A 23,280-nucleotide genomic window follows, 5' to 3' on the forward strand; every position below is an offset into this window, starting at 1 on the left:
TTCTTTAAAGTTCTGGCCCATTTAGAATGAAAATAGCTTTCTTTTAAAAAAGATTTATTTATGTATTTGAAAGTCAGAGTTACACAGAGAGAGAAGGAGAAGCAGAGAGAGAGAGGTCTTTCATCTGCTGGTTCATTCCCCAATTGGCTGCAACGGCTGGAGCTGATCTGAAGCTGGGAGCCAGGAGCTTCTTCCAAGTCTCCCACGCGGGTGCAGGGGCCCAAGGACTTGAACCATCTTCCACTGCTTTCCCGCCATAGCAGAGAGCTGGATCGGAAGTAGAGCAGCCGGGACTCAAACCAGCACCTATATGGGATGACGGCACTGCAGGCAGCGGCTTTACCTGCTATGCCACAGTGCTAGCCCCTTTAATTTTTATTTTACTAATTGGAGAGACAGAACTTTCAGCACTGGTTCACTCTCCAAATGCTTGTAACAGCTGGGGCAGGACCAAGCTGAAGCTGGAAGTCAGGAATTCAATCCAGGTCTCCCACATGGATGGAAGGCACTCAGCTACTTCAGCCATCATGTGCCACCTCTTAGGTTGTATGTTAGCAGGAGGTTGAATTTGGGACAGAGCTGGAACTGAAGCCTAGGCACTCTGATATGGAGTGTGGCCATCCCAACTGGTGGCTTAATCAGTAGGCCAAATGCCCATCCCCAGTTTTTTATCTAACAATTCTCAGCTTTCTTAGTAGAATATTAGTTTTGTTTTATGCCATAATTATATACGGGGCCGGCACCGTGGCTCAATAGGCTAATCCTCCGCCTGCGGCGCAGGCACACCGGGTTCTAGTCCCGGTCGGGGCGCCGGATTCTGTCCCAGTCGCTCCTCTTCCTGTCCAGCTCTCTGCTGTGGCCTGGGAGTGCAGTGGAGGATGGCCCCAAGTCCTTGGGCTTTGCACCCGCATGGGAGACCAGGAGAAGCACCTGGCTGGCTCCTGGCTTCGGATCAACGTAGTGCGCAGGCCACAGCGCGCCAGCTACAGTGGCCATTGGAGGGTGAACCAATTGTAAAGGAAGACCTTCCTCTCTGTCTCTCTCTCTCTCACTGTCCACTCTGCCTGTCAAAAAAAAAAAAAAAAAAATTATATATGGAGTGGTGGAGTGAGGCTGTATAGAAATCTACCATAGACTCTCTCAAAAATAAACTCTATTAGTATAAAAATACAAAAGTAAAGCAAAATTAACACAATCAGTTGAGGTCCTTTATTGCTTAATGTGAATGACAGTAGTGAAATTATTTATTTTAATGTGGTTGTATAATTTTTTAGTTAATCTGATTAAATATGCTATTAAGCTTTAATTGTTCAGAACAAACGGGAAACTCATTGTTTTTACATGGTAAGAGGTCATTCTTTTTTTTTTTTTTTTTTTTTTTACAGGCAGAGTGGACAGTGAGAGAGAGAGACAGAGAGAAAGGTCTTCCTTTACCATTGGTTCACCCTCTAATGGCTGCTGCGGCCAGCACGCCACGCTGATCCGAAGCCAGGAGCCAGGTACTTCTCCTGGTCTCCCATGTGGGTATAGGGCCCAAGCACTTGGGCCATCCTCCACTGCACTCCTGGGCCACAGCAGAGAGCTGGCCTGGAAGAGGGGCAACCGGGACAGAATCCAGCACCTTGACCGGGACTAGAACCTGGGGTGCCACCGCCGCCGCAGGTGGAGGATTAGCCTAGTGAGCCGCGGCACCAGCCAAGAGGTCATTCTTTTAAGCAACAGAATTTTAAAAGTCTAGTCAAAAAATCTTTCTAAAATGATTACATTCTTTTTTTTTTTTTTTGAAAGGCAGCATTATGACAGAGTAGGAGAGAGAGAAAGATCCGTCTTCTGTTTTCTGGTTCACTCCCCAAATGTCTACAATAGCCAGGTCTGGGCCAGGCCAAAGCCAGGAGCCAGTAACTCCATCCTAGTCTCCCACATGGGTGGCAGGGGCCCAAGCAATTGGACTGTCTTCTGCTACCTTATCAGGAGCATTAGCAAGAAGCTGGATCAGAAGCCGAGCAGCCAGGACTCAAACTGGCACTCCTACATGGAATGCTGGTGTTACAAGCAGCAGTTCAACCCACTGCACCACAGTACCTGTGCCCCAAAATATGTTACATTTTAAATGGCATATAAAAAACCCAGTTTCTTGATAACCCCACAGTTTTAAAACTCAAGTTGTAGTGTATTGCTTGTTCCCAGACTTACTGGATCCAAGAATAATGGGGCTTCCTTTTGCCTCTTTTCCAACATTTCTTGTTGGCTACCTACTGTCAATCTTAACAATTTGACAAAAATGAATTTTTGTGAGCCCAGTACTTCTTCTTGCCCCTTAGGATCTGCCATAAGATTGAAATTGAGATGGAGATGTTTCTGGGACTAGTAAAAAGGTAGGAAAGAGGAACTAGGTTCTGGGATTGACTCTCCTTTGAATTAAAATGCAGGAGCTTCATTGCTTCTTTAAACAGATTCTTACAAGGTTCCATGTGCCAGACACCCAGCTATTCTCTGGCTCTCCCACTTGCCGACCTACAAGGTTTCAGTGTGTGAACAGGTGACATCTGTTGACTACCCGGAGATTTTTTTGGCTCATTTTCTGGTTCACAGCAGTATTCTAAGTTATTGGCGTAGAGAATTCCAGATGTAGCAGTATGTATGAAAAGTTACATGTAGGAAACAAAGATTGTTTGCTTTATGTAAAAAAAGAACTTGTGTACAGTTTGTTCTATTGGAAGGTACTCATATATTTCAAGCATGTGATAATTATAAAATGTTAAAAGTGTGTAAGTTTATGAAGTAGATTTTATGTCATTTTTCAAATACTGCTGGTACCATTTTCATCCACTAGGTGGAAACAGTTATTGCATGGCCTGTATTGAGGACTGGTGTAGTTTTTAGACTGATTATAAATGAGTATTCCCTAAGTCAAAATGCACTAGAAGTATTTTACCGTGAATTGACTACTATCTAGGAAAAAAATGAATCTTAATAGATATTTGGAAAAAAGAAATATACTTGGAACAGTGATTACTGTTTTATTTCTTCATAAATTGCCATTAGACTCTCCCACCTAAGAAGAAATGTTTGGGACTTTTTTGGAGTGGTAAGGGGGGCTTATTGTTATTAGTAAGTTGAAGTTTAGATAACTTACAAGTGGCATCTAATAGAAATTAGTATATGTTAATTCTCTGGTTGGATACTTACTCTAACATGCTGGTTTAAAAAACATTTAGTTGAAAATAATGAGGCCAGTGCCGCGGCTCACTAGGCTAATCCTCTGCCTGCGGTGCCAGTACCCTGGGTTGTAGTCCTGGTTGGGAAGCCGGATTCTGTCCTGGTTGCTCCTCTTCCAGCCCAGCTCTCTGCTGTGGCCCGGGAGTGCAGTGGAGGGTGGCCCAGGTCCTTGGGCCCTGTACCTGCATGGGAGACCAGGAGGAAGCACCTGGCTCCTGGCTTGGGGGTTGAACCAACAGGAAAAGGAAGACCTTTCTTTTTGTCTCTCTCTCTCTCATTGTGTAACTCTGCCAGAAAGAAAGAAAGAAAGAAAGAGAGAAAGAGAGAGAGAGAGAGAAAGAGAGAGAGAGAGAGAGAAAGAGAGAGAGAGAGAGAGAAAGAAAGAGGAGGAGGGGAGGGGAGGGGAGGGGAAGGGAAGGGAAGGGAAGGGAAGGGAAGGGAAGGGAAGGGAAGGGAAGGGAAGGGAAGGGAAGGGAAGGGAAGGGAAGGAAATAATGAAGGTTCAGTGAACAGTGATAAATTATTGTTAACAGTTAAAGAAATGCTGCTTCACTGTCTGTGGTGGTTTTAAATTTACTCACAGGGTGTTTTTGACTTGTGTCTCTTTAAACCTGGAGCTATATTTCCCTTCCTTTCTCTCCCCTGGTTTGATTTCAGGCTGAATTTGGTGACTGCGTTCCAACAAGTAGAATAGATAGTGAGTCATTTCCAAGACTAGGTAATAAAAGGCATTGCTCCCTCCTTGCTCTCTTCGGGCCATTCACCTTGGGGAAAGCCAGCTGCCATGAGGTTGAGTCTGCTCACACAGCCTCATGGAGAGGACCTAAAGGCGAAGATCTGTTCTCCTGCCAGAAGCCACATGAAGGAGCCATCTTGGAAGTGCATCCTCCAGACTCAGTCAGCTTTCAGGTGACTGCAGTCCCAGCCTGACCCACAACAACCAGCCAAGCCACTCCCCAATTTCTAACCCACAGAAACTGTAAAATAGTACATATTTGTTGTTTAAGCCACTATGTTTTATAGTAACTTATGACACAATGGTATTTAACCAACATACTCTCTTTAGGAAGAGTTGGGTGCTCAGGGTATGCTAAGTTGTTACTTTAAGTTAAAACAGCTTGCTTATTTAAAATTAGGTGAAGGGAGCAGACATTTAGTCTCATATTTAGTCTCTTGGTTAAGAAGCTTGTGTCCTGCAGCAGAGCTTGGGTTCTATTCCCAACTGCTGACTCCATCCTCCTGCTAATGCAGATCCTAGGAGGCAGCAGTGGTGGCTCAAGTAATTGGGTCCCTGACACTCACATGGGAGACATGGATTGAGTTCCTGGCCCTCAGCTTTGGCCTGGCCCATCCTGGGTCATTGTGGACATTTGGGGAATAAATCAGCAGATGAAGCCTTCTGTCTTTCCTTTTGCCTCTCAAACAAATAAATTTTCTGAATAAAATGAAGTTAGGTAAAGTTAACATTAACAAGCATATTTTTAGAAATCAGACTTGAGATATTCTTGCCTGCAGGTTTGTTTCCATGGTACCTCAAGACAACTGACCTCCCAAGGTACTTTCACTAGGCCTCAATTTATTTCCTGGGACCATCAGTATCAATTTCCTGGAAGCCTTACTCTGGTTAGTCCCAAAATGAAACCAAAGAATTTGGCAAAACTTTGCCATTGAGGATTCAGTGAGTTACACAACTGCACATGGATTTCTCGGTTCCCGTGTGTCTAAGCTGTTGAGTTGCTGACAGCTCATTATCAGGATGGACTGGTGACATTGCACACTTGTTACCAGGCTCTCAGATGAACACAGTGCTGTAGAAATAGTAAGAAGTTTTTTATTTTTTAAAGATGAATATACATGTGGGGCCGGCACTGTGGCGCAGTGAGTTAAAGCCCTGGCCTGCAGCGCCAGCATCTCATATGGGCGTTGGCTCTAGTCCTGGCTGCTCTCTTCCGATCAGCTCTCTACTGCGGCCTGGGAAAGCAGTGGAGGATGGCCCAAGACTGTGGGTCCCTGCATCCACGTGGGAGACCTGGAGGAGGCTCCTGGCTCCTGGCTTTGGATAGGCGCAGCTCCAGCCGTTGTGGCCATCTGGGGAGTGAACCAGCAGATGGAGGACCTCTCTATCTCTACCTCTCTCTGTAACTGTCTTTCAAATAAATAAAATAAAAAATATTTTTAAAAAACCATGTATGTATGTGTTTATTTATTTGAAAAGCAGAGTGACAAAAATACATCTTCCATCCACTGGTGCACTCCCTAAATGACCACAGTAGTTATAGCTGGGCCAGTCAGGGACCAAGAACTTCATCCAGGTCTCCCCTTGAGTGACAGGGACCCAACTACTTGAATCACCTTTGCTGTCCTCCCAGGCATGTTAGCAGGAAGCTGGTTCAGAAGCAGAGTAGCTGGGACTTGAACCCACATTCTGATAAGGGATGCCGTTATTGTAAGTGGCAGCTTAACTCACTGTGCCACGCTAATGCCAGTAAGGGCTTTGTAAAAACTACACTTCATCCTTGCCAGCCATTGCTAAAACCAGAGCAATTGTGTGTGTTTGCAGTTGTGTCCAGGGTAAACCGGTTGGCCTCCAGACTACTCAGACATTTCATGTACGTGCTCAGGATGCCCATTACTAGTTTTCTCAGAGCTTAGTATCCAAAGAATGATGTGGAGCAATTACCAGATCTAGGAGTGAGGTGTCCTCGTGCCTAGGTTGTGAATGGGAGATTGGGGAAAGGAGAATCCCAAACTTGCCAGCCTTTGCCATACAAGAGTGTGGAAGTAGAGGAAAGGGCAGGGACTCACAGCCGCTCAGTTTAGGTTCAGTCCTGGTGATGCTCATTCCTAACACTCAGGCAGTCTCCACCTCTCTCACTCGGGACTTTACCGGCCAACACTGCAGCTTTGGTATTTGGTCAGTCTTTAAGGAGGCTGCAGACCTGTCTTCCAAGTCCCTCGGGGTGGTGGTGGGGCTTTTTCAAACAAAACATTTCTGCCTTCCTCCCTTTGTTTGAGAATTGCCCCCAAAGGGGGTCTCAACACTGAGCTGGGATAACAGTTGTGAGCCTTTGGACTGGATGATCTCAAGAACTCTCCCTTTTCTACCACTAAGTAGCTTTCCCTTTGTAAGTTACTCCCTTGATATGAGCCATTTTAGAAGCATTAACACAGTACTTACCAGAGAATAAGCATCATGCTTATAATTTCTTAGGCTTCAAAAGCCATGCTTATTGCATGCTTTCCATGTCTTATGCACTAACTTCCTTTTTTATTTTTTTAACATTGAGTTTTATTTATTTGAAGGGGAGAGAGACAGGGAAGGAGATCTTCCATCTGCTAGTTCACTGAGTCCCATGACAAAGTAGACACAATTGTCTTCCGATCTTTGCAACTTCTCAGACTCCCTGATTACTTTTGAAGATATCCTTGATTTCACCTGAGGATAAAGTTTAAGAAGGAAGCACAATATGACAGCCTTGAGTCTCTTAATCTTAAGAGTGGACCGGAATGCATTTATATTTTAAGTTTCTGGGCCACATAAGAGGGCTTGTTACATATTCAGTATGGGCTGCCTTCTATATTCTCCATAGAAGATGACAGTTTCTCACCAAGCATTTAGCATTTGGGAAGCATTCCTGAATTTTACATAAAGTTCCCGGTTATTTGTCCCGGTGACAAGATCCTGGCTGTAAGACACGTCAGGAGTGCTTAGACTTTAGTCGACAGCATTCTGGAGGACCCTATAAAAGAGATAGACACAAGGGACTGACGTTGTGGTGTAGTGAGTTAAATCATGACGTGCAACACCAGCATCTCGTATCAGAGTGCCGGTTCAAGTCCCACCTGCTCTGCTTCTGATCCAGCTCCCTGTTTAATGTGCCTATAAGGCAGCAGAAGATGACCCAAGTTCTTGGGTCCTTGGTACCCGTGTGGGAGATGATGATGGAGTGCCTGGCACAGACCTGGCTGTTACAGGCATTTGGGAAGTGAACCAGGGAATAGAAGATTTCTCTGTGTCTGTCTCTCTGCCTTTCTTTTCTTTTTAAAAAATGACATATTTATTTATTTGAAAGGCAGAGCGTTAGGAAACTGGTGCAGTTGTAGCCAGGTGGCCGCATGGCCCAGCTACCTGAGCCAGGCTCCACCCCCATCCTAATGGGATTCGCTGCTCCTGCTTTCCTGCCCGCCCTCAGCGAAGTTTTAAAAGGGCCTGTTCCTGAACACGTGCTCTCTTGGCTCTGCTCTCCTCTCTCCTCTGCTTTATCTTCTCTCTTTGCTAGCTCCTCTCCTCTCTGTTTCTCTCTTATACTCTCTTCCTCTCTTTTTCCTTCACCGCCCCTTCACTCCAGTCTGTAGGGTGTTCCCCAATAAACCCTTTCCCTTACTCCGGTGTTCGGTGTGTTTTGCGACGGCTAACATTAATATATAACACAGAGCAACAGAGAGAGGAAGAAAGAAAGAGCCTCTAAAATTGGAAGCATCAACACAATGCTTACCAGAGAATAAGCATCGTGTTTATAATTTCTTAGGCTTCAAAAGACATGCTTATCGTATGCTTTACATATCTGATGCAATAGCTTCTTCTTTTTTTTTAAGATTGAGTTTTATTTATTTGAGGTGGAGAGAGAGACAGAGAGAAAGAGGTCTTGCATCTGATGGTTCATTCCCTGAATGGTTGCAATGGCTGGGGCTGGGCCAGGCCAAATTCAGGAGCCATGAACTTCCATCTGGGTCTCCCACATAGGTAGCAGAGGCTGAAGTACCTAGTCCATCATCCCCTGCCTTCCCAGGTGCATTAGCAGGAAGCTGAATTGGAAGTGTAGTACCCAGGTCTCAAAACAAACTCTAATATGAGATGCCAATGTCACAAGCAGAGGCTTAACCTGCTGCACCACAGTGCTGACCCCTGATGTAGTAATTCTTACATTGATGTTAATCAGTGTTATGTGAAAAGGTAAGGGTTGGAGCAGGGACAGAGAATTTCTAGAGTAAATATAGTGAGAAAAGCTGAGTTAAACAGGATTAAAGGATATCTTTCCTGTGAGACTTTTCAGAACTTTTGATATAATTGTAGCTCTCCCAAAGGAAGCTTGTATTTTTATAGCATCTTCCATACTTAATGGCCCTATAACCTTTTATCAAGGATCATCTTGAAAGACCTTGAATCTATTTTTGGAAAGGTTAGCCTAGCACAGTGGTAGGCTTGGTAAAGGCTTGTAAAATAATCTGAGTAGTTCTGAAAAAATTTATAATTGGTTATTAGTCTATTCAACTACAAAATTATTTATGAACTTTCTCAAGGCATTCAGTGCAGTGGTTAAGTCTTGGCAACGTGTCCTCAGACAAATTACTTGATTTCAGTCTCCTCTCTGTAAAAGAGGGATGATGCTGCGGCTGTATCCTCACAGGAAGGCAGTTGTGAAGATCAAATGAGTTAATAATGTATTCAGTTAGAACAGTGCCTGGCATATAATCAGCATAAAATGTTAACTATTATTATTCTTCACAGAGTGAATTTTAGAAAAGCTTTCAAGAATAAATTATTGACTTCTGTTGTGATGCTAGCTTACCATTTGTCTTACATAAAATTGCCTCTTGCTCACACTAAAAGATAGATTAATAAACAGGTACTGCTTAAAATCACTGTCCCTGTTTTTAAAAGAATAAATCACACAACCTCAGACAGCTATTTTGCTTGTATGACAAAAATCCAAATAGAATTCAGACATAAGAGATCTGTTGTAATACTCTGTTAGGTGAAGAAGGTTGGACAGTTCTTTAGAGATGCCTCATCATTACCCAGAAATTATTTTCTAATCAGTGAAATACAAGTTAGGATAACTCACTTAGCACACCACGAAAAAAATAGGAAGTAAATGTTTCCCCATCAAATGGTAGATGGTAGATGAAGTCCACTGGGCAGCAAACAACAGAGCCACCTGAATACATCTCCCAGCATGAAATACAATTCTTTTTTTTTTTTTTTTTTAGATTTATTTATTTTGCTTGAAAGTTCGAGTTACACAGAGAGAGGAGAGGCAGAGAGAGAGAGAGAGAGAGAGGTCTTCCATCCACTGGTTCACTCCCCAATTGGCCGCAATGGCCAGAGCTGTGTCGATCCGAAGCCAGGAGCCAGGAGCTTCTTCCAGATCTCCCACACGGATGCAGGGGCCCAAGCACTTGGGCCATCTTCTACTGCTATCCCAGGCCATAGCAGAGAGCTGGATCAGAAGTGGAGCAGCTGGGACTCGAACCGGTGTCCATATGGGATGCCAGCACTACAGGCCAAGGTGTTAACCCGCTGCACAACAGTGCCGGCTCCCTGAAATATAATTCTATTCTTGCCACACATGGGAATATTTTAAAACATTTTTCAGTTATGAACCTTTTTTAATTAGAATTGTGAAACTTTTGAGCTATAAAACATAGAGCAGTCTTGTTTTGTAGTTGAGGAAACTGAGTCCCTCAGAGAAGGACTGATTTGTCTGAGGTTGCCACATGTCAGCAGAGCAACAAAGCTAGAAAACCTGTGTCCCAGTTTTGTCTGGCAACCAGTGGCAGCCTTGACATCATTCATGCAAACCATAGCAGAGCTGCAGACCCTGCTGGTGCACCTGCCCTGCTCAAAAGGTAGAATCAGGAAAAGTGTGGCAAGTGAACATTATAGGGGTCCCCAGAGAATCCATCATATTCTAAGGGCCTTCAGTATTGTGTTCTTCATAAAACCCAGCATTGAATTTGTTTACAGCAGATTTCTGTGGTGCAGCTTACAATAGACTTCAATCTGCACTGTATGCTAAGAAGTAAAAAATAAATTAATAAATAAATAAAATATTGCTTACCTCCCACCTCCAGAAATTCTGATTAAATTTGGTATAGGGATTTTTGTGTTGGCCCTAATTGAGTGTGAGAGTTCTCTGAGAAATCTTACATATGAATCCCAGAGACCATTTTACCTGCCCTTCTGTGGAAGTTGAGAATTTTGAAGTAATTCTGCTATGTTGGTTATTAAAGCACTTACATGTCCTTGGACAATTTGTGATAGGCTTATGTTAGAGAGGGAAGGTGTGTCACAATGGGTTGAGAATGAATAAACGTGGGTATGGACAAGTTTATCACTGGGTATTTATTAAGCACCTACTGTGGACAAGGCACTGGGCATCTGGAGGTGAGATGGACCTAACTGCTGCCTGCACTGGGCTCAGCCTGCCCAACCAGTGACCCAGGTGAAGCTGACATTGTGCATTTTGTTGCAACCCAAAGTACTTTGAAAGAGTCCCCCATGTGAAAAGCATTGTGCAAAATAAGGCATGATGATCCTCCAATAAATAAGACAGGTCCTTGACTTCATTCCAGTGGTGTAGGGTAACGTAAGCCCTCAACTGTATAGTTCCAGGTAGGTCTGACCAAGAACCTTTCTTCAGGGGAGAGATTACATGCCCTGTGTGTGGTGGAAGGGGTGATATCAGCAAGTCCATTTTTGTCCATTTTTTTCATTCATCCCACCCAATCCACCAAGCACCATTTTGTCCCTGGCACCACTCTAGGTGCTAAGGGTATAACAAGGAAGGAACCCCAGCTGCAGTCAGATCTGTCTGATTTTATAAGGCACCCTAAAAGGACAGGTCAGCAATTTTGTTGTTTTAGCTAAGAAAACTATTATGGGATAGCAAGTTATATGCAACAAGCAGGCAGATGACTATTATGGGCTATTAGTATGTTAGGCAGCTAAGGGTTATTAAGCAAGGAATGAAGAATCTTTTATTGTCCCTGTTTTCACACCCAAGTCAAGTTGACCGGTTGGAAAAGATTGATAGCTCTGTCTGGACACTCCTCAGACCTCAGTAGCTGTTTCTCTTGAATGCTCTTCAGACCTTTTAGGGGCAGTTTGTTTTTAGTAGGTACCTAGTACTTAGTAATTTAGTTTCCTCCTTTTAATGGCTTTTATGTGTACTAATGTAGTGAAAAAACCAGTACAAAGAGAAGCCAGAAACAGAAGGTTGTCACTGCTCTTTTGAAAAATTTCTAGAAGCCCTTGTGTTAATAACTCTTCTGGGAGCCACCAGCCCAGAGCTAATTAAGAATTACAGGCTGAAACACAAACTTGTGCTTCTGCTGCTTTCATTTGCTGAGGATGCCACTTCCCTAACAAGTCCTGGGTTCTCAGCCCTCTGCCTGCTGCCTCTATGTGTCCTGATAGGCAGCATATCAGGAAGACAGTTTGCTACTTTCCTAACACCATAGAACTTGTGTCTAGATGAGCTGTGAGTGTTTATTCCCCATGTCAAAAAAAAGGTTTTTGTATCCCAGATTGGAAAACAAACAACCAAATGAAAAGTCTACACGTTTCCTCTAATACTTTTACAGTTCACTACTGTATTTAAGCCATTGCATGTCTGGAATTAATATGACTTGTAAAGTAATAACTTGAATTTATTTTTTCCAGTGGGGGTTACTCTGTACTGCAATTTTGAATAACCTACCATTTCTCTGTTGATTTACAGTGCAGTTTTACTTTATGTTTTTGGGTTATTCCTGGATGCTATGTGTTTTAAGAGTTTTTATGTATGTTTCTATGTATGTATTTATTTATTTTAAAGGCAGAGAAAGAGGAAGAGACAGAGAGGAAGAGATCTATCTACTGGTTCACTCCCCAAATGGTCCAGACAGCCAGGGCTGGCCAGGCTGAGGGAAGGAACCAAGAACTCCATCCTGGTCCCCCACATGGATGGCAAGGCCCCAGGTACTTGGACCATCTTCCACTGCCTTCCCAGGTACATTAGCAAGAAGCTTGATCAGAAGCAGAGTAGCCAGGACTAGAATTGGCATTCTAATATATGATATGTCAGTGTTACAGGCAGCAGCTCAACCTGCTATGTCACCACAACCACCCCTGGATGATATATTCTGTAACTCAAATGGCTTGGTTATCATAGCTTCATATTTTATTGACTAGTGTAGCTATTTCCCCCTTGTTCTCTTTTTACATAATTTTTTTTGCTATTCATGTTTATTTTTCCTTATGAATTTTGGAAGCAGCTGGCATAGTCTAAAAAAACATTCTGTTGATATATTTAATATATTGAGAATATTGTCTCAATCTGTTTTCTGTTGCTTTAACAAAGTACCTGAGGCTGGGTAATTTCTCACAAAGAGATTTATTTAGCTCACAGTTCTAGAAGTCCAAGAGCATGGTACCTGCATCTGCTCAGTTCTGATGAGGTTCTTAGGACAGATGGCATCAGCAGCGCATATGAGAGTGATCATGTGGCAAGACAGAGGGAGAAAGATTCAGGGACCAGGCAAACTTTTGTTATAACAACTCACTTGGGGCCAGTGTAGTGGTGCAGCAGGTTAAGCTGCTGCCTGCGATGCCAGCACCCCATATGAGCACCTGGCTGTTCCACTTCCAATCCAATTCCCTGCTAATGTGCCTGGGAAAGCAGCGAAAGGTGGCCCAAGTATTTAGATCCCTGACACTCATGTGGGAGACCTGGATGGAGTTCCAGGCTCCTGGCTTCGGCCCGACTCAGCTGCAGCAATTTGGGAAGTGAACTAGCAGATGGAAGATCTCTCTCTCTAAATCTGCCTTTCAAATAAATAAATATTTTTAAAAATACAAAATACAAATATAACAACTCATTATCACAAGAACTAACTAGGGGCCTTATGATAACAGCTACCTTGGTCTCTTCTGATGATGATGTCCCCATGATCAAATTCACTTCCACTAAGCCCTACCTCTCATAAGTTCCACCACCTTTAAACACAACCACACAGGGGACCAAGCCTCCAGCACATGAAGCCTGGGGAAAGAAACTACATCCAAGCCATAGCTACCTTATTACCCTTAAAGACTAATTTAGGAAAAATCAGCATCTCTGAATTTTGGCATCTTATTCAAATACAAGATATATGTTTCCATTTATTCTGATTGTATACATGATTATTTTAAATTATTACATCTGGGGGCCAGTGTTGTGGCACAGCTGTGTTAAGTCACTGCCTGCAATGCTGGCATCCCATGAGTGCTATTTTGGGCCCTGGCTGCTCCACTTCTTGTCCAACTCCCTGCTAATGTACCTGGGAAGGCAGCAGAAAATGGAGTTCTGAATTCCTGACTGTGGCCTGGCCCAGCCCTGGCTGATGCAGCCATTTGGTGAGTGAACCAGTGGATGGAAGATCTCCCCACCACCACCTCTGCCTTCTAAATAAATACATAAATCTTTCTTTAAAAAATTACTACATCACTTCATGTGATACTTCTGTGTAATAAGAAATACCTATTTGGTCATCATGTCTGGTTCCTGACACAGAGCTAAACACATAATTTCTTAAGGGAGCTATGAGTGTCTATGTTTTTGGTCTTTGATCTCAGATCTGGTTCCAAATCCCATGGAATTTGGGTGATAAAGCATCTTTTGTTGTGATGAGGTGACTCATGATGGGTTCCTGGAGAGCTTTAAAATGGGAGCTGGTCACCAGAAAGACCAAGCCATGATTGGGAGCTTGGAACTTTTAACCCCACCGCTTAATCTTCCAGGAAAGGGAGAGGTGCTGGAGAGTAAGTCAATAATTGATGGTATCTCTGTGATGAACCTGGATAAAAGTCCCTAAAAGAGGAGGTTCAGAGGCCTCCGGGATGGTGAACATATCCACATGCTGCAAGGGTGTGTCACCTCCATTCCACAGGGACAGACACTCTTGTCTTTAAGACCCTTCCAGACATCACCCTGTGTACCTCTTCGTCTGTATGATTTTGGATGATTAAATGCGTATCATTTAATAGATGGGTAATTGTACGCAAATGTTTCCCTGAGGTTTTTTTTTGTTTTTTTGTTTTTTTTTTGACAGGCAGAGTGGATAGTGAGAGAGATAGACAGAGAGAAAGGTCTTCCTTTTGCCGTTGGTTCACCCTCCAATGGCCGCCACGGCCAGCGCGCTGCAGCCAGCGCAACGCGCTAATCCGAAGGCAGGAGCCAGGTGCTTCTCCTGGTCTCCCAGGGGGTGCAGGGCCCAAGCACTTGGGCCATCCTCCGCTGCACTCCCTGGCCACAGCAGAGAGCTGGCCTGGAAGAGGGGCAACCGAGAAAGAATCCGGCGCCCCGACCGGGACTAGAACCCGCTGTGCCGGCACCACTAGGTGGAGGATTAGCCTATTGAGCCACGGCACCGGCCTCCCTGAGTTTTGTGAACCATTTTAGAAAATTACCGTACCTGAAGAGGGTCTTGTGGGAGCTCCCAACTTGTAACCAAGTCAGAGAGAAATGTAACTTGGGACCCACTTCCTATGTTTGGCTCCTATAGTGGCAGCAGGTCTTGTGGAGCTGAGCCCTGTTAAGTTGTGGGTTCTAAAGCTAACTCCATGAGAATTGAACTGAACTGGAGGCCACACCAGTTGGAATCCAGAGAGTTGGAGAATTGGTTGCTGTGGGAAAACCTATTTGTCACACATTTGATGTTAGAAGTGTTCTGTGATGGCTGAGGAAAACAGAATTTGTCTTCCATGCTTTATTTCATATTCTTTTACAATCCCAGTCCTTTCTTTGGAATTAATTAAGATAGTTTAATTATCTTGTTTGAAAACTCTTAGGAGAGAACTAGGAGTCCTTATCTAATCATTCATTAGTTTATTCACTCATTTAAAAAGTACTTGTGGGGGACCAGCGCTGTGGCGCAGTGGGTTAATCCTCTGCCTGTGGCGCCGGCATCCCATATGGGCAGAGGTTCCAGTCCTGGCTGTTTCTCTTCCGATCCAGCTCTCTGCTATGGTCTGGGAAAGCAGTAGAAGATGGCCCAAGTGCTTAGGCCCCTGAACCCACGAGGGAGATCCAGAAGAAGCTCCTGGCTCCTGGCTTTGGATAAGCCAAGCTGCAGCAGTTGCAGCCATTTGAGGAGGAACCAGCAGATGGAAGACTTTCCTCTGTCTTTCTCTCTCTAACTCTACCTCTCAAATAAATAAATAAAATCTTTTTTTAAAAAATAAAAAAAAGAGCTTTAGGTCTTTCAAAGAATAAAATACTTGTAGGGGACTGGCACTGTGGCGTAGCAGGTAAGGTCTCTGCTGGTGCTCCTGGGAAGGCAGCTGAGGATAGACCAAGTCCTTGGGCCTCTGTACCTAGGTGGGAGACTCAGAAGCTCCTGGCTTGAGACAAGCCCAGCCCTGGCCATTGCAACCATTGGTGGGGGCAGTCAATCAGCAAATCAAAGATTTCTCTCTCTGCCTTTCAAATAAATAAATCTTTTTTTTTTTTTAAGTACTTTTGACTGATTGTACGCAGGCACATTGTTAGGTGCTGAAGACAAAATAATGAGCAAATACAAAAAATAAAAGGCCTCTGCTCCCACAGAATGTGCAGTGAAGGGGTAAATAGGTGTTGATTTTATTCCCAACTTGGTTCTTATTTCTGTGTCTTCTGGTATATTTAACATGATCTTTCCTTACACTCTTGCTTTGGGCTCCACTAAAGTCACATCCCGAGACAAGTATTTGAGAGCAAGTAGTTTATTTGGAGGGAATGGGATGGTAAGGAGTAGGGAGGGAAGGAAGTCAATAAAAATTCTCACAATGTTTTTTTCATTTACTTGAAAGAGCAATGGGGACAGAAACAGATCTTCCATCTGCTAATTCACTTGGCAAATGCCCACAACAGCAAGGGATGGCTGGTCTGAAACCAGGAGCCTAGAACTCCATCTAGGTCTTCCACATGGGAGCCAAGGGTTCAAGCACTTGAGCTATCATCTGCTACCTCCCAGATGTATTACCAGGAAGCTGAAACAGGAATAGAGTAGCCAGGGCTCAAACCAGCACACTGATATGGAATGCAGGTGTCCTAAATAGTGCCTTAACCTGCTGAAACACAATGCCCACCCCACCAATAAAATTGTAATGAGATTTCTGCAGTGGACTATTGGAGCTCAATCCTACTAGGTACCCTCTGAGAAATTCTACAGAATATTCTCTGTGAATCAGCCCAGTAGGGGCAAGGCAACTGAGGACTTTCTATCTCACTGGTTGAGAGCTGCTCCTAGGAGCATTAACTCCTTAGTACTTCTGATCTGTTTTTCTTGTCACCAACAGTGCTCCTGCAGCTAGAGTACATCTTCAGGCAGAGGAATGCAGGGCTTGAGACAGGAAGCCAAGGACAGCAAGGAAAATGTCCCCAGAAGATGCCAGGGACCTTAGAACTGTGCGGAGGGCACATAGGTAGCACACTGATGGTATTTGTTACAAACACTGTCCATCTGGACCAGGGAGCTATCCTTGGGGGCACATAAAAGTGAGTGGCAGGAAGAGAAAGAATGAGAACATCAGATAGTGTGGAAAGTGAGCGCAGCTCAGAGAACATTCAGAATAGTACTGGTCAATAGTATTGATTAGTCACAATGCATTCCATTCTGAGATGTCAGTGAATCGCATGGCAAGATTAAAGATGTCTTTCAGGGGTTTGCATGCTGATCAGATTTTCTTTATGAAGGTTTGTAACACGACTTTTAACAATATTTTCCCCAAAAAAGTTGTAGTGTGTGTGTGTGTGTGTGTGTGTACCATTCTCAACCCTATAGTTCAGCTGCTGGATGCAGGAAAACAGGGAATTGTCCATACTTGGATTGGGCAGTGGGAAGAACAGCTCTCGTGGACTGGGCTCTGGATTGGAAAGTACAGACAAATCATCAGACTTCTCTTGCATCATGATAGGTCACTCTTCTACCAATTAGTCTCCTACATATTATTATGTAAAAAGAGCACCTTCTCTTTCCAAGATTAGATTTCTAATATCAAAATTGACTTCCTATTTCTTTAGAATTGGGAAATACGAGGCTCAGTAATGTAATACAGGGAAAACCCTCCCAAACCACCCCACTATTCAGGTAAGGTTCTAAAAGCCACTGATTGGAGACTTGTGGCCTGGAAAACTAATGGCTTTAAAGTTTTTAAATTTGGGGCCAGTGCTGTGGCATAGTGCAGTGTCGGCATCCCATATGGGCGCCAGTTTGAGTCCCTGCTGCTCCACTTCTGATACAGCTTTCTGCTATGGCCTGGGAAAGCAGTGGAAGATGGCCCACGTCCTTGGGCCATCCAGTGGGAAACTTGGAAGAAACTCCTGGCTCCTGGATTCAGATTGGCTCAGCTCCAGCCATTGCAGCCATTTGAGGAGTGAAGCAGCGGATGGAAAACCTCTCTCTCTCTGTCTCTCCTTCTCTCTGTGTAACTCAAGTAAATAAATAAATCTTTAATAAATAAAGTTTTTAAATTGTATTTTATATTGTGTTTTCCTACTTTAAAATATATGATTAGAAAACCCAAAAGTCCCATCTTTCCATAAACTTCTGCAAGTTTTCTGGCCATGAATATTCTTTTTTAAAAAAAGATTTACTTATTTATCTGCAAGTCAGAGTTACACAGAGAGAGAAGGAGAGGCAGAGAGAGAGAGAGAGTCTTCCATCCGGTGGTTCACTCCCCAGATGGCTGCAACAGCCGGAGCTGTGCCGATCCAAAGCCAGGAGCCAGAAGCCTCCTCCAGGTCTCCCATGTGGGTGCAGGGGCCCAAGGACTTTGGGCCATCTTGTACTGCCTTCCAAGGCCACAGCAGAGAGCTGGATTGAAGAGGAGCAGCTGGGACTAGAACCAACACCCACATGGGATGCCAGCGCTTCAGGCCAGGGCATTAACACACTGTGCAACAGCGCTGGCCCCCATGAATATTGTCTTGACTTTAATTTTTAACAATCTTGGCAGGCACCGCGGCTCAGTAGGCTAATCCTCCGCCTGCAGCGCTGGCACACTGGGTTCTAGTCCTGGTCGGGGTGCTAGATTCTGTCCCAGTTGCTCCTCTTCCAGTCCAGCTCTCTGCTGTGGCCCGGGAAGGCAGTGGAGGATGGCCGAAGTGCTCGGGCCCTGCACCCGCATGGGAGACCAGGAGGAAGCACCTGGCTCCTGGCTTCGGATCAGCGCGGTGCACTGGCCACAACGCGCCAGCCGCAGCAGCCATTTGGGGGGGTGAACCAACAGAAAAAGGAAGACCTTTCTCTCTGTCTTCCTCTCTCACTGTCCACTCTGCCTGTCAAAAAAAAAAAATTTTTTTTTTAACAATCTCAGTAAGGTTTACCCAAAAATTCCTCCAAGTCATTCCAGGCCTTTCTACCCCCTTGGACTGTTCCCCATATCACTTAGCAAAGAGAATACCTTGATCTGCAGCAGATGTACTGAAGATCTCTAAAGAAATTAATTACTAATACAGATAGAGAAAGGTAACAATATTCAGCTGCTATCTTTACACTAGCAAGCAAATCAGACCAGGACAATGACTCCTGAGCAATCTGAATTAATCTTCATGTCAAGAAAGCAGGAAGACTTGTGTTCCTACAATAGCTATGGGGCATGGGCCCAGCAAACCAACCAACTAAAGATGACAGCCCTACCAGTACAAGGCAGCTGTGACTTGGTAAATACACAGGCCTAGAATGATAATGAGTTAGGCTGAGTAATTTACACATTACACAAAGATCTGAAACCAAGCAGAAGAGGGATTGATGCTATGGGAAAGAAAGGGACTTGCTTCTTAAAGCCTCACATACATTTCAAATTTAAGTGATGTGGTTGTCTTAGTTTAGGTTACCCCAGAAAATGATCATGAGACAAGGATGTGACTGTAAGGAGTTTATTTGTTGGGCTCTCAAGAAATACAGGTAGGAGAGAAGCTAGTCTAGGGTGGTTGACAATAAAGTTAGAACCATGGGTCACTGTAGAACATGTACCTCTGAGTTTTTCCACCCAAAGCACAAGGGAGTGGGATATTTATCCACAACTCCCAGCAGTCATTGGTTGAGCAATGCTTTACAGGTGGTGGGCATTAATTCTCTGCCCTTCTAATTTGCCATGTAATAGTAGAATCAGTAGAGAAACTGCTTGGAGAAACAGATGCAGGTGCTTGTAGTTAGCAACTTTGCATGCCAACAATGAGAAGACCTGAGGGGATTGGGACAGAGTACCTACAACATCTGCAATGATTAGGGACTTTGTTCTGGATACCCCAGTCTTAAATCCAATAAATAAAGCACTGAGTTCTTACTGTATCCAAGCAGTTTGCCAAGAACCTGGGAGATAAAAATGAGACCTACATGGCCTTGATCTCAGGAGCTTGCATTGTGTGAAGAGAGAAGACTCCATCATTAGGGACTCTACCATGTTTCAGGTGTTTTCCTGGAGTTAGTGTACCTCATCCTCCCAGACACTATGAGGGGGGATTTTTTTTTTAATTTATTTTTAGCACAACATCTGAGCGAGAAAGAAGGAGTCTACTAATTCACTCCCTAAGTGTCTGTAACAGTCAGGGCTGGGCTGGCCAGACCCAAATATGAGGCAAGAACTCCATGTGGGTCTCCCATGTGGGTGGCAAGGACCCAAGCAACATCTGCTGCCTCTCAGGGTGTGCATTAGCAGGAAGCTGGATCAGAAGCAGGGGTGGAACTCTATCCCAGGCACTCCACTGTGGGATTCAGACATCCTAAGCAGTGGCTTAATCCACTGTGCCACAACACTGACCTGAGGGGATTCTTCTGTTTTATAGACTTGTCATGTGGCAATCAGATTACTTCTTCAGAATGGTATAGCCATTAACAGAGTATGAAAGCAGAATTACAGTATCATAATGCTAGTTGATGAACAGTATCAGCTTCTACAAGAAATTATTACTGAACAAGGTAGGTTCTTGGCCTGATGGGTACAAAGACTAATCTGTGACCCTTCCTTTTGGGAAAAGGAAAGCTTTATTGTGAGGCTGACCAGGAGGTAAAAACCAAATCTGTCTCTCAGATCAGCCTTGGAAAAGAGTTTATTATAGCAAGAGAAGAGAAGAAATAAATATTTGTTGCCTTAAGCCACAAATTTACTGGTAATTTTTTAGAGCAGCAATAAAAAGCCAATACACTATCTCCTCTCAAGGTCATTCATTCTAGGCTAGTTCCTTTCCTCATGTCCTTTTTCTGGTCCTTGGGAAATGGACATTGTTGGTAGACATGCAGCTACCTCAAAGAGCAGACTATTTTCTCCTGCTCTTGTTATTACTCTCTCCCAGGCCGTAACCTCCACCTCTTCTCATCAAGTTTGTGTGTAATATCCCAATGCACTATGTCTCCCGAACTCCAAGAGCCATAGGTCAAGTTCCCCAAGAGGCTCCCTTATAGCCCTTCTCCTTAGGCTGAAGTAGGAGGTGGGGTTTGACAGAGGCCCATAGGTGAGGAGGTTGGGTCAGCCTGCCACTCCCGTTCCAGGCCCAGGATGCCATGAAGAACTGTTGCTCCTTAGAGCTAAATTACAGCTCACAGGGTCATTCCTACAGAACTGATTTGTGCAATGTTTCTCAGGGATCTGTCTGTATTCCTACCTTCCCCCAATTTTCAGTTTCATCTATAGGAGCCAAGAAACCCAGCTTGTCCTCTTGAAAAGGGAGAGGTTGTTATAAGAACATGAAAATTGGTGCTCTTTATCTCTAACTGAGGACTAGATCATGAGACAACAAGTTGTACCAGTCTAGGTGACCACTTTGCAGTATCCCCTAAGTGGTCCTCTACTATGCAGGAAGTCTGAAGTGGTTCCTTTAGCATCCTAGGGTTCCAAGTCCTGTCCATGTTCTATCATGGGTCATTGTGGGAAATCTGCAACAGACTTTTGATTTGGATGAGGAAATTTTTTATTTAACAATGATAGTGTGCAGTAAACTGGTTCCCAGGAGCAGGTTTTCCTACAATCCAGGTCCTACTGGTGGTGATTTCTAAGCAAGAAGATCAGCATGGCAATAATTAGGCCAATCACAAAAAAATCCCAGTATGGTCCGAGGGTGTTGTCCAATTTCATCCATTTCCATTTCATTGTGAACTGCTGGTAAGAGACATTTGGTTAAAAAACAAATCCAAGCCTATCACTTGCCTCAGATCCATCATCTCCTCTCAAGCCCACCATAACCACACATCCTCTCCCCCATTCCCCTTGCTTCCCTCAGTCTAGAAGACATGATCTTTACTTGCTTATACCTCCCACAGGGAGCTTAACCTTTAGAATAACCCCGAAGATTTATGGGTTAAATTTCTACATTTTCAAACTCCAACTCTTTGTGATATCACTTACCACCTGTCATCTGCTTCCCAGTCTCAGATTTTGATGGCAAAAACTATGAACAAGTATATATAGCACATGTTGCTTTGCTTAAAACTTCTAGTATGCGCTAAAAAGAATATCTGTCAAAGGAACTTGGTGGTTGTATTACAAAGCATCAACACATAATCAATACAACAAGCAAAAAAATTGCTCTGTGTGGTAAATTTGAGACTTCGAATTCTACCTATCAAAGAAACGTAGCTCACAAAAAGATTCCCCTGTTGGGTCTCATCATTTTGAGCCTCAGTGCTGCTCACTGGAGTTTTCAGAGATTTGGGACCTACTCGAGACAAACTTACGTTAAAAAACAGGATGTCTCGGAGGAAATGCATCGTTTCCAGTTTCATGAGGGCAAAGAACACAGGAATGTGAGCATCTGGACTTGTTTCAGCAGCCATGTCATATAATCTCCTGGCCAAGTGAATGTCCTAGAAGTAGAAGAATAGCCCATGGTCATTAGGTGTAGATTCTTTAACAACAAGTAAATAGAGACCATTGTTTGAAATATCACTTATATTTGGTACATAGAGTGACTCCCCAAAGATATTTATTTCCTTGTCCCTGGAACATATATGAATAAGATACGTTTCATGCCAAAGGGAACTTACAAATTTAAGTAGAATCCCTTAAAATAAAGAGATAATCCTTGACCCTATATAATCATATGACCTTTAAACAGAGAGGTATGTCAGGGCTTGAGAACAAAGGAAAGCCATTTTAAACATGGAAGGAACGTTAATTCACCATTGCTAGAGTAGGCCACATGGAAAGAGTGAGAAGGAATTCAAACAGCCAGCAAGGAAAGGGAACCGCAGCCCTAAAACATCAAGAAACTGCATTCGGTCACCCTGAAGGAGCCTGCAAGTGAATTCTTCTCGATAGCTGCTGGTAACAAATATGGCCATGATTTTAGACTTGTGACACCCTAAGCAGAGGACCCAGCAAACCACTTGGGTTTTTAACCTACAGAAACTAAGATAATTGTGCTGTTTTAAGCCACTAAATTTGTGGTAATTTGTTATGGCAGTCATAAAATCCTAACACAACCTTCAAAAAGCATATTTGGATATCCCCTGACCAGCTCCTAGTTGTGATTCCCATGAAAGGGCAGAAGACACCAGATACTTTATAGTACAGTCCCCTAAATCAAAAATTTAGTCACTAATAGTCATTTTCAATTTCTAATTATTTTCATAGTACTCATCATACGTGAAGTTACAAAATTTGTTCATTTGTCTATTTCCAGGTCCTTAAAGACAAGATGTGGACTATGTGCTCACTCCTGAATTCTAGGTGCTTACTGAAGTGCGTGGCACTTTAATAAACTTTTAGGTCTGTAATAAACTGTTAGTACTTTAATAAACTGTTTTAGTTGGATGTTGATTCCTCAAATGACATATTACTGTATTTTTAGAAACTTTTAAAATTTCATTACATTAGCCAAGGCAGATTTAAAAAGAAAAAACTTAGTTTTTACCTTGAACCAACTTATAGTTCACTTTGTTTGCTTCATATTTGCTCTGTTCCCAAACAATAGTGAAAGGCTAGGTAGTATCGCTTGTGAAGTTTGAAGCGTCCTGAGTGGGTCCCAGAACTGTGTTTTGCTTGGGTGCCCATGGATTATTTTCAAAAGAAACAGAAGGGAAAAAGAGATTTTTCATACTTGGTGGTCACCTAACTTCCTCTGTCTTTCCTGCTCCATCACCCAGGCTTCAACAGTTGTGAATCCTTGAGGCCTGTACTAAACCTGTTTTCCTGGGTGGTGTCTTCTCTCAGCTGTATTCTGCTTGTCATTGCTTAAAAATTTTCCAAAGCTTTGCATCTGGCAAAGTGATTTGTTGGAGAAAGAGGAATGTCCTAGCTTAAAATACTTAAAATTCAGAAGATTGTTTGGAACAAATCTT

The 23,280-nt window shown here is 43.5% G+C and overlaps 1 protein-coding gene across 2 annotated transcripts in view; it reads right to left on the reverse strand.

The window, feature by feature from the left end:
* Window positions 1-20,894: 20,894 nt before the first annotated feature.
* The window catches only part of SEL1L2 (SEL1L2 adaptor subunit of SYVN1 ubiquitin ligase), a 70,875-nt gene continuing 68,489 nt past the window's right edge, over window positions 20,895-23,280 (reverse strand). Inside the window, exons 16-17 of one of the 2 annotated variants that reach the window (XM_008256367.5) lie at window positions 21,676-21,804; window positions 20,895-21,097 (exon numbers count right to left, since the gene is read on the reverse strand). In XM_008256367.5, the coding sequence (XP_008254589.3) occupies window positions 20,978-21,097; window positions 21,676-21,804 (249 nt within the window). In that variant the 3' untranslated portion in view covers window positions 20,895-20,977. Of the gene's footprint in view, window positions 21,101-21,675; window positions 21,805-23,280 lie in introns of both variants that reach the window. The other variant, XM_051846208.3, reaches the window with a different exon arrangement.

The sequence above is a fragment of the Oryctolagus cuniculus genome, chromosome 11 (genome assembly GCF_051225735.1).
Source record: "Oryctolagus cuniculus isolate XC-2025 breed Fujian yellow rabbit chromosome 11, ASM5122573v1, whole genome shotgun sequence".
NCBI classification, from domain to species: Eukaryota; Metazoa; Chordata; class Mammalia; order Lagomorpha; family Leporidae; genus Oryctolagus; species Oryctolagus cuniculus.